We start from the raw sequence: 15717 nt of genomic DNA, 5'->3' as shown, positions 1-15717 counted from the left end.
CAAATTGGCCTCAAACTCACAGCAACCCTCCCAGCCAGTCTCCCAAGTGCTAGGAATATAGGTATATACCACCAAGCACTGCTAAACTTCCAATTTTGCTACAAAAGTTCTGTTATGTACAAGCTTCTCTGTGTGTGTGAGAGAGAGAGAGAAATATGAACTTCTACTCCATTATAGCACTCCACACATTGACAACAAATACAAAAATTTACCTTGTGTTCTTGGTTACTCATCCATGATTTTAAGTGAAAATCAAGAGCTGAGTCTATTGAAGAAACAACAAAAACTGAGGGGTCAGATTATTATTCAACACAATCATACTTAAAAGCAACAAATAAATGAACTAAACGTTTTTCTTATCTTGAAACAGAATTGAAGCATGTTCAGATGATAATACAGGAATGATAGTACAGGAATAAGATTTAGTAAGGGGAAGAGAAATGACCTCCACATAAGCAAGCAGAGAAGTCCAAATACAGAAATAAGCTATCAACGACAGGCCTCCCTTATTCAACGGCATGGCATACAGGACAAAACAAATGATCCTCAGACCTCAATTCAAGCACATTAGTAGGGGCTGCCGTGCTGGAGCACTAGGTAAGATTTAAGTTGACCAACTGATAATAGCACTCTGATCATAAAAGGTTTGTACATTTGGAGATGTAGTCTAAAATATATAGAAGGAAACAACACCTGAAATCTTACAATGTAGGGAGAGTCACAATAAATGAATAGAGTACAGGAGCACAGCTCCATGGCCAGTGCTTGCTGAGCATGTGTGAGACCCCAAGTCTGATCCCCAAGCAGCAGGACTTAGAACTGTCTCTGCCCCATGACCAGAAGTCAGAGGTTTGCTCCACCATATACTCCCACCACAACAGTCATGCCCACAGCAGTGCGACCAGCCAAGCATGGACAAGGTCACAGAAACGAAAAGCTACAATCAATCCTTTCTCCACTTAGGGTTTTCCAGGCATTTATCACCGTTTGACTGATATATATGTAAGTCTATTTTAATGTTTGAGTACTATCGAACTGACTTCCAAAGCAGCTGCACTATTTTCTTTCTTTTGGGGGGGAGGGGCAGGATGGGGTGGTAATTGTTGTCTTTTCTCTCGAGACAGTGCCTCACTGTGTAGTCCTAGATGTTCTAGAACTTGCTATATAGACTCATCTGGCCTCAAACTCACAGAGATTCTCCTGCCTCTGCTTCCTCATACTTCGATTACAGATATATATCACCACATTCAGCCACCATTTCCCATTTCTACCATCATGTATGCATTTTAATATCTACTTTAAAATAAATTTTTAAAGAGGGAGGGGAAACTGCAGTTGGTAGGTAACATATAAGAATAAATTTTTTTTAATTGAAAAAAATAAAATAATTATATATTAATAAAAAAATTTTAAATGACTCATCTGAGTATTTCAAAAGTATAAACTTGATTGTCTTAGAAATAATAATTTTAGAATTTCTAATTCATCCATTATATTAATACAAAAATAAGTTAGGTTGGTGGAAGGAAAGAGTACCAGCAATGTGCTCTTTGTTCTAAACATAAGCACGCTAGTCATATCAACAGCACGGTTTCCAGGGCAAAGGAGATCCATTTGTTTATCACAGCACAGAAACGTAAGACTGACATCAAGCAAAGGACAGGGAAATTAAAACTATTAAAATGTATGCATGAGCCGGGCGGTGGTGGCGCACGCCTTTAATCCCAGCACTCGGGAGGCAGAGCCAGGCGGATCTCTGTGAGTTCGAGGCCAGCCTGGTCTCCAAAGCGAGTTCCAGGAAAGGCGCAAAGCTACACAGAGAAACCCTGTCTCGAAAAACCAAAAAAAAAAAAATGTATGCATGAAATAATTTCTAACATTTCATACCTGGTACTTGTTCCAGAGGGGAAACTTCATCCAAAAGACGCTGACACTGAATAGATGTTGTAATGTTAGCTTGCTTCTCTTCTGTTCGTGGTCTCATGAGAGCAAGTGGCAAATGTGGACTTTCTATGTAGTTCTTTTTCCTTAAGGCAGAACTTTTTGAGGGAGTAGAATTAGGACAAAATGTTAGTTACCTTAGGTATATATCTATAAAATGTCCATTAATCAGCTCTATATTTCATCTTTCAAAAAGGAAAATAGATATAAACAGTGAAATAAAAACTAAGTCCAACCAGAAAATGCAACTGGAGATGCACTCTGGGGACTAGATAAGCATGCTGGGTCCTGTGGCACACAGTCCACCAGATCTAAGGATAATCTCTCTCTGCTACTCTGCCTCTCCAAAGAAAAATTTTTTTATCTATCACATTGTAGTAGTATATTATTTTAAGTTGTGTTACTTTTGTTTATGTTGCATTTGTTTAACTCTGTGAAGCTGTGTTACTATGCCTGTCTAAAACATCTGATGGTCCAATTAAGAACTGAACAGCCAATAGCAAGGCAGGAGAAAGGATAGGCGGGGCTGGCAGGCAGAGAGAATATTATATAGGAGAAATCTGGAAGGAGAAAGAAGAAAAGAGAGGGAGGAGTGAAAAGAGAAGGAGTCGGAGGAGGAGGAGGAGGAGGAGGAGGAGGAGGAGGACTCCAGGAGCCAGCCACCCAGCTACACAGCAAGCCACAGAGTAAGAGTAAGATTTAGAGAAGAGAACAGGAAAAGCCCAGAAGCAAAAGGTAGATGGGATAATTTAAGTTAAGGAAAGCTGACAAAAAATAAGCCAAGCTAAGGCCAGGCATTCATAATTAAGAATAAGCTTCTGTGTGTGATTTATCTGGGAGCTGGGTGGAGGACCCCACCAGAGTTAAAAAAAAAAAAAAACCTCCACATCACATATTATGCCAACAAAAAGCCCAGCTTTCTAAAACTGAGGTATACTTATAGACACTGGAATACTATGTTGGCCAAAACAGCAAAATCTTTGAATTAATAAAGGTTTTGTAGTTGTTTTGTTATTGTTATGATAAAGAGTCTCACTGGGTTCTTGGTTGCCTTAAAATGTGCATGCAGACCTGGCTAGCCTGGACTTTTGGTATTCCTGCATCTACCTCCCAAGTGCTGGCATTACAATGTGCCACCATGCCTGGGAAATAAAGGCTGCACATATTTAACCCTACTCCCACTTCTGTTCTCATACCTAACTTTCTATCTGCTTCTGCAATTTTGCATGCAGATGAAATATTTCATGCTAACAGTAATTTCCTTCCAACCTACTTCTAGTGTGTGGGTCTACAGAAGCTCACCACAGCAGGAAAGGATGCAGAAAGACCCACAGGGAAAAATCCCAAAATGTGACAAACACACCATTTGATAGAGACCAAGGGCCAAGCTTAAACTGCATGAGGAGATCAACAAAAAGAACACAGAAACCAGACGGGCGGTGGTGGCACACGCCTTTAATCTCAGCACTCAGGAGACAGAGGCATGCGGATCTCTGAGTTCTACAGAGTAATTTCCAGCAGAATAGCCAGGGCTACACAGAGAACTCTGTCTCAAAAAAAAAAAAAGGAAAAGAAAATGTAATCAGTGTCTGTTCTTTAGTTAACAGATAATAGACCATGATGACCTTCCTAATAATCACTTATATTTTTTACTTTTTTCAATGAGTATGTTTCATTCACAGTCAGAAAAAAAAAAATTAAAGGCTAAATATGCAATTAAAAGATGTAAAGGAAGGGTCTTACAGATGGTAAGTAGTAGTGTTCAAAGACAAAGTCATTCATTTTCCCCAAGACAAAGGGTAGCTTGACCAGAGTGCAAATGAAGAAAAGAACTTACTCATCACCCTGAAAGCTGAGCTGTAATCTTTGTCTTGGTTCAGCAGTGTCCCCCTGGCAACTGGAAGATGAGACAGAAGGAAGTGAAAGCCTTCCTTCAAGTAAGTATGACGCCTGGACATCAGGACACCTATACAAAAGTGTTAATATTCAAATTATTTACAATTAAAACTCAGCTTGTTGGGCTAAAGATATAGTTTTCTGTTGTTGTTGTTGTTTATTTTTTTGTAGTGCTTGCCTAAATGCACAAAACCTTGGATTTGATCCCAACACTATATACTCTGGGCATGGTGGTAGCTTATAATTATATATAGAAATAGGAGGACCAGGAATTCAAGGTCATGCTGAGCTACAGTAAGTTTGAGGCCAACCTAGTCTACATGAAACCTGTCTCAAAATTAACTAATGTCATAAGACTACACAATAATAAAACTAGCCACCATCAAATAAAAACACACAGGAGCCCAAGTGTTCAAAAATCATCTTTTGGAGAGTTACCACAGCCCCTTTGTCCCAAAGGTAAATGCTATCCCTTATCAAATAGTCAAGCTGGAAGGAGAAGGTGGTCAGATGTGTAAATGTAGTCAGATTTTACACACTGTCCAGACCATACACGAAATCATGTGTGAAAACTACACACATCACATCTACAGTGATATAAGTAAAACATACTTAGCCAAACATGTACTTATTCAGTTATAAAACTAGAATAAGAAAAATGAAAAACTAAATAAAAGTTGGTTTGGTTCCTAAGAATAAGAAACTTGATCTGGCCAGGCGTGGTAGCACATGCCTTTAATCCTAGCACTTGGGAGGTAGAAGCAAGGGGATCTCTGTAAATTTTAGGCCAGCCTGGTCTACAAAGAGTTCCAGGACAACCAGGGCTGTTAAACAGAGAAACCCTATTTCGAACTCCTCTACCCCAAAAAAGAAATTTGAGCTGAGGAACTGAAAATGATTTGAAGATAAAGCTGAGTTACTTCAGAGCGTACAAGGGTTAGGGATGTAGAAAGTGGTGAAGTGCTTTCCTAACATGCACAAGGTCCTCAGTTCAATCCACAGTACAGAAAGAAAGAATCAGAAGCATTCAATAAACTTGGCTAGCGAAGAAAAGGAGCCACACAAACACAGTAAAGCACGAAGCTGGCTGAAATGAAGTGAAAAGGGAAACTGTCACATAAAAAGATGCAGTGATCCGAAGCCACAACCCCAGATCGATGCTGAGAAACAGTTTACTAGTCTCCTTGTATAACTAGAAAACTCAATTCATAGACGTCTTTTCAGACATATTCTAGAACATGAAACAGGAAAGCATCTAAAACCAGTAAGCTGAGAAAATAAAAGAATGACAGTGACCCAGAGAAGCAGGAAGGGAGCCAGAAACTCAAGCTTAACACATTCCATACCCAGCTCTCTCTGTGTATCAGTTTATTATAGGGTTTGTAAACCTGAAAAAAATGTTCAAGTAAGTCTTACCTGCTGTCAATGCTGGGTCTGTTCTTGGCAAGTGTAGAAACAGCAATGGGCAAGCCAAAATTTGATGAAAGAGTGACATTTTCCAAAACCTCACTATTACCAAGGAGTGAATTGGTTAAAAAGCTTGGAAATGACTCTTCTGCTATACCTCGAAAATCTTCCATCTCACTGCAACAACAGCATTTTTAAATAAGTTGAATATTCTATTACCATACTATTTTCCAATGATCAAAAGAACAAGGTCTCAAAAAAAAAAACCAAGATTTCTGCAACATCAATAAGAAAGAATACCTACTAACAAATACTCTGAGCTAAAGTAAGCTTCAGAATACTTTGCTACCACCAGGCACAAGCCTTTACTCCCAGCACTCGGGAGGCAGATGCAGGCAGATCTCTGTGAGTTCAAGACCAGTTTGGTCTACAACGCTGAGTTTTAAGACAGCCAGGGCTGTTTCTCAGAGAAGCACTGTCTCAAAAAAAAAGAATACCTTGCTACCTTACAGTTGAGGATAAACACATCAAATACTAAACTTACCTTCTTAGAACCAACACAGTACAGAAAAAAAAGTTGGACTTACCCAGGGTTTAGTGGAGGAAGGAATATGAATTACCACAAACTTAACCAGTAAGGAAAGCAAAGATGGCTAAAAGTAGTGATTTTTAAGGTAAGTTTAGAATTTTGAGATTTAGAGCTAGCAAGATGGCCCAGTGGGTAGATGCTTGCTGTCAAGCCTGATGATTTAAGTTTATTTCCACATGATGGAAGGAGATAATCAATTCCCATAAGTTGTCCTCTGATAGCTACAAATGAGCTGTGGCACTCAAATATCCACAACTACACATATACTCAGATATACACATAGAAGTAGTAAATAAGTAAATACAAAGGAACGGGCGGTGGTAGCACACACCTTTAATCCCAACACTCGGGAGGCAGACGTGGGCGGATCTCTGTGAGTTTGAGGCCAGGCTGGGCTACAGAGTAAGTTCCAGGAAAGTCACCAAAGCTATACAGAGAACCCGTCTCGAAAAACAAAACAAAAAAAAAAACCTAAACTAAATATAAATAAATAAATAAATAAATAAAAAGGAAAAAAATCAATCCTAATGATTTTAAAAAGTGGGCATTTAGTCATTTTCAACACTTAATAAAAACAGTAAGAACAAATCTAAATCTAGCCCTGGGCTAGTGGAATGGGTCAGTGAATGGAGCCACTGGCTGCCAAATGGCCTAATGACCTAAGTTTGATCCCCAGGATCTACATGATGGCAAGAGAGAACCAACTTCTACAAACTGTCTTGTGACTTCTATACATACGTTGTGGCACATGCATGCCCCCACACATAAACATTCACACAAAATAAACCAACCAATCTAGCTCCTGGTTTCAGAGATTATTATTTTAGTCTTGTCAGATTTTAGGCATGAGGGACTGAACCCAGGTCTTTGAGCACGTTAAACTCAGGTTATATACTACTGAACCATACTCCAGTCATAGATTTAAGAATAACTAAACCAGGCTGGAGAGATGGTTCAGCCGTTAAGGGCTAGGCTCACGACCCAAGTGTCAAGAATAAATATACAGGTTTCTATATTTGTTTGTTTTGGTTTTTGAGACAGTGTCTTGGTATATAGTGCTGGTTGGCCTACACTTACTAGGTAGCCCAAGCTGGGCTGAAACTCATGCCAATCCTGCTGTCGCAGCTTCCCAAGTGCTGGAATTATAGGTGAGTATACACATAGTGTGTGGATGTGGATGTGAGCACAAGTGTATGTGGAGGCCGGAAATTACTGTCGTTTTTTCAGATAGGATCTCTCGCTGACCCAAAACTCATCAAGTCAGCCAGGCTGACTGGTCATGAGCTCCAGGATTCCTCCTGTCCTTACCGCTGCTTCCTTCCCCCAGGGCTTCGGTTACAGCCATACGCCACTCAGACAGCCTTTATGTGGATCCAGACTTCACGCTGGCACTCACCTGAGCTGTGTTCCCTTGAATACCGCTTAAAACATAAGCCCATTCAAGGACTATGTTTCAAGTAAAGACAGCTGGCACATGGGCATGGCAGAATGACAGAACTGGCATACAAATCACTAAGTGTAGAAGACCCAGGCACAAAATCTCTATCAGTAAAAATGGACAAGCTCACATTGGCCCCTGGTTCAACTTGACTCTGATCCGTGTTCAGATGCTACTTTATTTCAAAAATCTTTCAGGAAGCCTCCTCCCTGAGGACTAATTTTCCTGGTCCCAACTACTAGGGGGTAGTAGGGTCATGAGATCTTAAGAGAAGACTCTACTAACATGATTTTACTAACCAACATAATTCTAACTGCATTCTAAATACTTATTCTCATATCTGCAGGTAAGTGTAGCTCCCAACCTTCACCAAAGAAGCTTCTCTTTCTTTTTTTTTTTTTTTGGAGCTAAGGATCGAACCCAGGGCCTTGAGCTTGCTAGGCAAGCACTCTACCACTGAGCTAAATCCCCAATCCCGAAGCTTCTCTTTCAAGCAGAAACCATTACAGAAAATAGTCAAAATGCAGAAAAAACTAATCATGGGGTACCCAGCCCCAATGGTCACATCTATAACACATCCTGAACCTAAGTCTCAGGGAACACTGAAGGAAGGATGGAAAGACTATAATCAGAAGACCAGAAACTCTGCCTAAGACTTTGTCTCCTAAACTGGTGGTGGTACACACTTTGAATCCCAGCACTTGGGAGGCAGAGGCAGGAGGATTTCTCTGAGTTCTAGTCCAGCCTGGTCTAAAGAGTTAGTTCCAGGACAGCCAGGACTACTCAAAGCAACCCAGTCTTGGGGAAAAAAAAAAAGATTCTGCCCACTAAAAATGACAGGAAAGCTTCAGCCATGATAGCACAACAATATGGCTGCTGAAACAAGACTTGAACACCACCAATAGACAATGTGAAGGGGGATGTTTCCTGAGGCCCCACCCTACATAGAGAACTACAGGCAACTAAGGGATGCTAAGAGCAGAAGTAATACATAGTCTTACCCCAGAGAGGAGTCTGCTCATTGGTTATCTAATACCAGGTGGTCAGCCCTGTAATCATGTACGTACAAGAAACACTGACTGGACTGTGTGTGTGTGTGTGTGTGTGTGTGTGTGTGTGTGTGTAATTATAACTGAAGAGGAAGTGAGAAATTTGGGGGAAGGATATAAAAGGAGTTGTAGGAAAGAAAAGGAACAGAGGAAAGTGATGTAATTATATTTTAATTTTAATTTAAAAAAATCAGAGTGCCTACTAGATAAGCTCTATGTGAATCTCAGTAAAGAAAATAATGAGATAAAAAGATAAATCTTCTGGAAATGAGGCTCCTGGCACTTCCTGATGAATGAGAAAAACAAGCATGAGATGATGGTTTTCAGGATGACAAACAGAAGTAAAGCAGTAAGAGAATTAGAATTCATCAGCCATCTACTACCTTAACTCACTGAATCCACAGAAAGGCTTATGACTAGGGGTAATACGCTATTTTACAAATGAAAACACAAACTGGAGAGACCAAACTGAAATTTCCAAAACTTGTACAATTTTTAAGATTCAAACTCAACTCTGATTGATTTTAAATTTTCCTCTAAGTTTATGGTAACAATTGCAACTATTCCAATGTATTATGGTACTGGATGAGAAAAAAAATTGCATTCAGTGACATTAACACAAAAGAATTGAGCTTCAAATATGTACAAAAAGTTTGGGCTCACGGGGCAGTGGTAGCGCACGCCTTTGATCCCAGCACTCAGGAGGCAGAGCCAAGTGGATCTCTGTGAATTCGAGGCCAGTCTAGTCTACAGAGCGAGATCCAGGACAGGCACCAAAACTACACAGAGAAACCCTGTCTCAAAAAAAAAAAAAAAGTTTGGGCTCTTGAGAAGCAAGCCTGCAATCCCAGCTAGTCAGAGGCTAAGGCAGAATGACCACACAGTCAAAGCCAGCCTGGATAACCCTAATTCTCGAGATCTTGTCTCAAAACAAAAAGTAGTAAGAGGCCTAGGGAGATGGCTTAGAAGTAAATCATTTACCTCACATGAGCAAAGCCCAATATTCAACTCCACCACCCTAAAACTTGAGTCTATATCCTGCAACTGACAAGAGTTTGGGGACCAGGCTCTAGTAATAATAAAAGATGATGCTACGATTGATGACTAATGCCTAGATTTCAGGCAGTGTGGACTGATTTACTTATGCTTCAAGGAAAAAAGCATTTAAGAGCTATAAAAATCGACTTGGTTCTACGTGTCCAAGCTCCTGCCTGGAGCTCTCCTTTTCCCTCTACATTCGATCCCAACCCTTCTCACCAAAGCCTCTCTGCATGTTCCTTCCCATGCTTTACCTACTGTTGTTGGTCCTCCCTCTATCCCCGACTCCCTGCTACCCCTTAGCTGCCACCTGACCACTCGACGCTCCCTCTACTACATACTCCCTCCCTAATAGGAATCACATCTGGACCCCTCCTAATGTACTCCATCCAAACAGTGCTTGTCAACTTTACTACCAGTGACCTCCCTGTTGCTGAACCCTAAAAAACTGCAGGCAAGTTTTAGTCCTCACCATCTTCAGCCTAACAGAAGGGGATTCAGATGATTATTCCTTTACTGAGAAACTATTTCACATGGTTTTTGAGACACAGCTACCACTCTCCTCTTGCTCTCCCAGCTGCTCCTTTTCTTTCTCCTTATCTCCAGCAATTCCAGAGGGAGCACAGTCCTGCATCTCTTCCACCTACATTTTCTGAGTATCTGCCTTCAGTTTCAAAGCTTTAAATCCTATGTGAGATGTAGATCTCCAGTCTGGGCCCCTCCCACAGGCCCTAGGTATTAGATATCTAACAAGCACCCAAAGTATAAATCATGATTCTGTATCCTCCTCATGCCTTCAAAAAAAAAAAAAAAAATCTATTCAATCTTCTGAACCAGAAAAAAAAATGGCAACTCCAACCCCTAGTCAGTTATACCAAAAACCTTAGTCACGGAATCCTTTGACACTACCTTCAACCCCTGAAATGCAATCCCTCATCAAATCTCAACGGCCACACTTCAATAACACAACCGGAATCCTGCCATTCTTCCAGGTCTCTACCTTCCCCCCTGGTCATTTCCTTCGTTTGTTTTAAAAAGACAGGGTCTTGCTATATATAACCCAATCTGGACTGGAACACACATCCTCCTGCCCAGTCTCCCAAGTGGCAGGATTATTACAGGCATACACCACTACACTTGACTCCTTCCTTTCTTCTAATGACATTTCTCATCTTCATTTCTACAAGCATGTTCAAAGTTCTCCTACATCAGAATGGAGAAGGCAAAGAGAACACCATCTGCCTGATCTTTCCCTGCCTTTCTGGCTACCTTCTCACCTTCCTTCACAGCCAAGTGTCCAGGAGACCACTTCCCAGTTACTATTTCTGTCTCGTCGGACATCTTCCGCCTCTCTCTGCTCCTCATACACTAGTTTCCAGACTTCATATAACACAGGTTACATATTACACGATACAGGTCTGAATTCAAATGCCTCTAGGGTAAACACTGTCAGAAAGTAGGGCTATCACCTGGAAGTTACAGACCTCCCCTGAAGCCAATTAAATTCAATAGATACTCAAACAAAACACAAGAACGGCTGCAGTGCATTCCTGAGTGCAAAATCAATGTCCAAAAGCTATCCTCAAACAGTGTACATCTGACTCTAATCCTGCCACCCACCTTAGAGACCTCCAGTTTCCACACTGTCACCCTGTCACCTCACACACAGTAATTTAAAGGACCACAATTCCCCTACTAAAAACGGTTTACTTTCCCTTCTGGTCTCTCTCCCCACTCAGGCTTGTTCACACATCCTGTAATACTCCGAAGTCGATGCGCATCTCAGGGCGTACATTATTCTTCTCCCAGATAAGTGCATACCTATATTCTTTCTGACTTTGACCTCAACTTAAATGTTACCTTCTAAGAAAAGCGGTCCCTAATCAAATTCAGTTCCAGCCCCAACAGCCTTCATTATCAGTTTCACAACCTGGAGATCATTCTAATCTCTCCTGCTATCACAGTTATCAATTTATTCTTTTTTTTTAATGATTTCATTTCATTTATGTGCACTGGTGTTTTGCCTGCATGTATATCTGTGTGAGGGTGTTGGATCCCCTAGAACTGAAGTTGTGGGCAGTTGTGAGGTGCCAGGTGGGTGCTGGGAATTGAACCTGGGTCCTCTGGAAGAGCAACCAGTGCTCTTAACTGCTGAGCCATCTCTCCAGCCCCAGTTACCAACTTGGAATGTTTCTAATTTCAAATGTCTCTCTAGGGCTGAGACGCACTGCTTATTCCCAATGCATGCTGCCCATTATATTTTAAGCCACTGCACAAGTGTTCCAACTATCCCCCCTATGTCTAGTCTTGGACACCAATACTCCAGGAGGCTGAAGCAGAACTGCCTCAAGTTTCAGACCTGCCTGGGCTACACCGCCAGTGCCATGCCAGACAGAGCTACAGAGGAGGATCTTGTATAAACAAAATTTAGCCGGGCGGTGGTGCCGCACGCCTTTAATCCCAGCACTCGGGAGGCAGAGCCAGGTGGATCTCTGTGAGTTCGAGGCCAGCCTGGGCTACAGAGCACTAAAAACTACACAGAGAAACCTTGTCTCGAAAAACCAAAGAAAAAAAAATTAAAAACAAACAAACAGCACACGGCTCATCAGGTGTTTGCCACCAAGCCTGACAACCTGAGTTGGATCTCTAGGACCTATGAGATAGGAGAGAACCAACTCCCACAGGTTATCCTGACATGTGCATGTACACAAAATAATGTAATGATAATAAAATTTCAAAACTAAGCAAAACAAAACCCCACTCATGCATACGGCACATTCCTAAAGCTTTCCTACATGGGAAAAGGCCCTAATTGCCTCACTAATCCTTTACCCACCATGTAATGTGAAGATAATACAATGCTATCCATTCTGTCCTAATATTGTATTTTAAACAAGTAGCCACCTTAACAATTTCATTTGCTATTTTACTTTTATTTTCCCTTGATTTTCCAAGACAGGGTTTCTCTGGGTAGCCTTAGCTGTCCTGGAGCTTGCTTTGTAGACCAGGCTGGCCATCTTGCTATTTTCTTAAAAGGGTTTAGGGGCCTCAATTTTCACGCATGGGCTTACTTGTATTTAATAAATGACATTCACGGGCACATAAAAGATTACCTCCTGTAGTCTTAACAGGTCTATGTATATAGTTACATTTAAAAAGTACATCCTGTGGAACTCAAAACACAGTCACGGTTGCCAGCAATCATCAGTTAACTATTAGCACGCCGTGATACATGTCAAAATTAGGTAGACATTTTTGTATATAACTTTTTAAAACTTACCGTGAACGTGGCCCACAAAGCTGTAATTTGAAGAAAAAGTTGGTTCGGGAGTAATGAGAATACCAGAAGCATGACCTCAAAATGGTAACTGCAAATGGAAGTATTGTCATATACACAGCTGTCCTCCAAACGACTGTGTCCAAAGGGACCTCATGCTTAACCACACAAAGTCTAAAAATCAAGAGCAAAGCAAAAAGAGGGGACGGTAAACAGTCTTTTCATCTTGCATCAGCTGTTAGGAAAAAAGTGTGAATGAAGCTTAGCAGACACCGGCTGACATAAGGGCCCTCCCCTCGGAGCCAACCAAAAACGTTACCTCCAGGGTGAGAGTCAGTCAAAAGGGCAGGCCCGCCCATCACAACAGAGTAAAGCGGTCGCCAGAGCACTTTGCAAAGCGCAGAGGCCCTGAGGCCCTCCCTCAGAAGCGGGCAGTCCCTGGCCCGACTGGAGGAAAGACGGACGCGGCGGCTCCAAAGCCCACGGCCAGGCCGGGAGCCCCGGGCCCCTGGCGGGCCCCTGATCTCACAGAGCAGCCTCCAGCCCATGTCCCCACCAGGCCGGGCCGTCTCCGCCGCCCCCAGCAGCCGCAGCGCGGGCCCCAAATCGGAGCCCTGGCCGGCCCCCCAGGTCCACACCACCGACGGCCCTCCTCACCGGGCCAAGACCCCAGCTCCAGAATCACGAGCGCTGGGGAAAACGTCCGCGGAAGGGGCGGCTCCGCGGCGCTGCAAGTGCGCATGCGCGCGGCGCGGAAGCCCGCGATGTGCCCCTCCCTCGGGGGGCTAGGGGCGTGGTCTCTGCGCCCGCACCGGATTGGACTAGGCGTCGGGAAGGGGCCGGCACAAGCCTGTGATTGGTGGAGGCCGCGCGTCCCTCGATTTGAAGGCCCGAAGCCGCGCTGCCTGGGCTGGGAGAAGCCTTCCACTAGGCGCCGCCTTCCAAGTCTTGAGATGGCTTACTCAGTTTGAGATCACCCCCCAGGCACCGAAAGTCACCTTACACACAAGGGAAAAAGTCCGGCCGAAATGTCCCCGCTGTTTTTTCATATCGCCGTTTGGTAGATACAGGGACTTTATGGTTTGCTTTCAACAAATCATTCCTTGGGATACACGTGTCACGACAGCTAGTTACTACACCTAATCGCCGAGGATAGAGCTGGTACCGACCAGGGAAAGAAAATTCTTCCTTAGCTGCCATTCTTCATAGACCACACAAATCCCATCACTGCCTATGCCCAGCACAAACTCTTTTATCTGAAAAATCCTATAGTCTATCTTAAAATATCAAACACAATCTTAAAGGGGAAGGGGCTCTCTTTTCCTAAGCTAATTCCTTAACTTCAACTTTCAATATCTTTTTAAGAAAGGATTAAATGTAGGGAGGTGGTGGCACACATTGTTAATCCCAGCACTCTGGAAGCAGAGGCAGGCGGGCGGATCTCTGAGTTCAAGGTCAGCCTGGTCTACAGAGAGCCAGATCGAAACCCTGTCCAGAAAAACCAACCAAAAAACAAAACAAAAACTTAAACATAGAGAAAGGAGATAGAAAATCAACAGTTGCTGTACCTGAGGTTAGACTCGTCGGGAAAGCTATCTATTTACTTGATAATTTTCCACCCAAAAGCTTCCTGGGTGGTCAACTCTTGGCTAACCTCTTGAGGGTTACTTTCCGGAAACAATGCCTATTAATGGCGCACACCCATGATCCCTGCGTTTGGCTGCCTGAGGACGTAGGATACAGTGCCCAAGGGCCCCCAGCCTTTACAATACTAAGACACTGCCTTAGAAAATCGAAGCTTATTTTAAAAAATGAATGGTGCTTTTATCTACTATTCTGTGTTCGTCAAACTTTTTTTTCCCTTTTGTGGTACTTGTGTATTGCTCACATCCAATTTAAAAAAAAAAAAAAGGCCTGCCAAGCGGTAGTGGCACACTGCCTTTAATCCCAGCACTCAGGAGGCAGAGGTAGGAGGATATGGTAACCAAGGCAGCCTGATCTACAGAGTGAGTTCCAAGACAGCCAGGGCTACATACCGTCTGGAAGGGGGGGGGAGGGGGAGGGGAGGAGTGGGAGGAAAAGGAAAAAAAAAAAAAGAAAAAGGGTAAAAGAAAAAAAAAGGGACTTCCATACTGCTCAGCTGGGCCTCAAAGGAATTGATAGACTCCCCTTCTTTCACAAAGGATCTTAACCCAATTGGAGGTTAGCTGTGCAACGTGTCCTTCACCCTGTACCACTGAGTTCCCAAGAAATAGCCACAATCCTAAAGTCACCAGAACTTGCCCCAAAACACTCAGCAACCTGTTGATTCTCTGGTGACAGAGATGAATATATCAAAGGATATATATGTATGTTAAACAAAAAAAAGCCTGAACTCTAATGCTAACCTGCCTAAATGGGAACCGTATCAGTTTCGTCTGTAAAATGGGACTAACTGGAGCCCTGGGTGGTTCAATTCATGTACCTGGGAAAGCGCTGGTGCATGGAAGCACTTGGTACTCAACAGGTAGGAGCAACTGTCTTACACCAGCATCTTACCTTACCTGCCAACTATAAAGAAAAATGGAATTCCCAATGTAACTTACAAATCTTTATAGAACTTAGAGCCATAGAGGTCCTACAACCATCGGTGCCTTCCAAAGCATTAGAGGTGATGCCTATCCAAAACAAAAAATAAAAAGCCTGATGCTCCTGTACCAATTGCTTTCAGTGGAATGCCTGTCAATATCCAATCCCAGTTACAAGATATGCATTTAGATTAATCTCACTTTCCTAAAAATCATGTTCTCTGAAAAGAACCCTATTGTCGTCCCCCCCCCCCCCGAACTGTTCAACCCATGAAAATGCCACATCTCTTCCAAATTCCGCCAGCTAATGCAAGTCAGTAGCTTTTATACTTATCATGCAGTCACGATTTTGTATGTCAGAACGCACTATTCAATATACTTTAGACATGTTTTCTCACTAAACTGAATTTGTGGGCTCATTGATTACCTTTCCTTTTTTCACATATCTTCCAGCATACAGCATTAGTATATTAGACTAAATTAAATTGGAGACTGGTTCTCAAGTCTCATTCTAA

At 42.5% G+C, this 15717-nt stretch overlaps 1 protein-coding gene across 6 annotated transcripts in view; it reads right to left on the bottom strand.

Moving 5' to 3' along the window:
* The window catches only part of Cep192 (centrosomal protein 192), an 88948-nt gene extending 75557 nt beyond the window's left edge, over nt 1-13391 (bottom strand). For 5 of the 6 annotated variants that reach the window (XR_008219233.1, XM_052742403.1, XM_052742405.1 and 2 more), the window contains exons 1-6: nt 13293-13391; nt 12639-12809; nt 5254-5421; nt 3779-3907; nt 1888-2039; nt 213-265 (exon numbers count right to left, since the gene is read on the bottom strand). Coding sequence is in view for 5 of the 6 variants with exons in the window: in XM_052742403.1 (XP_052598363.1) it covers nt 213-265; nt 1888-2039; nt 3779-3907; nt 5254-5421; nt 12639-12748 (612 nt within the window). In the remaining variant the exon portion in view is untranslated. Of the gene's footprint in view, nt 1-212; nt 266-1887; nt 2040-3778; nt 3908-5253; nt 5422-12638; nt 12810-12954; nt 13253-13292 lie in introns of those variants that run through there. The other variant, XM_052742404.1, reaches the window with a different exon arrangement.
* Nucleotides 13392-15717: the final 2326 nt, after the last annotated feature.

This window comes from Peromyscus californicus, unplaced genomic scaffold (genome assembly GCF_007827085.1).
Source record: "Peromyscus californicus insignis strain IS unplaced genomic scaffold, ASM782708v3 Scaffold_17__1_contigs__length_78620276, whole genome shotgun sequence".
NCBI classification, from domain to species: Eukaryota; Metazoa; Chordata; class Mammalia; order Rodentia; family Cricetidae; genus Peromyscus; species Peromyscus californicus.
Note: the sequence above shows the minus strand (reverse complement) of the source record. Positions and strands in the feature narration are given on the sequence as shown.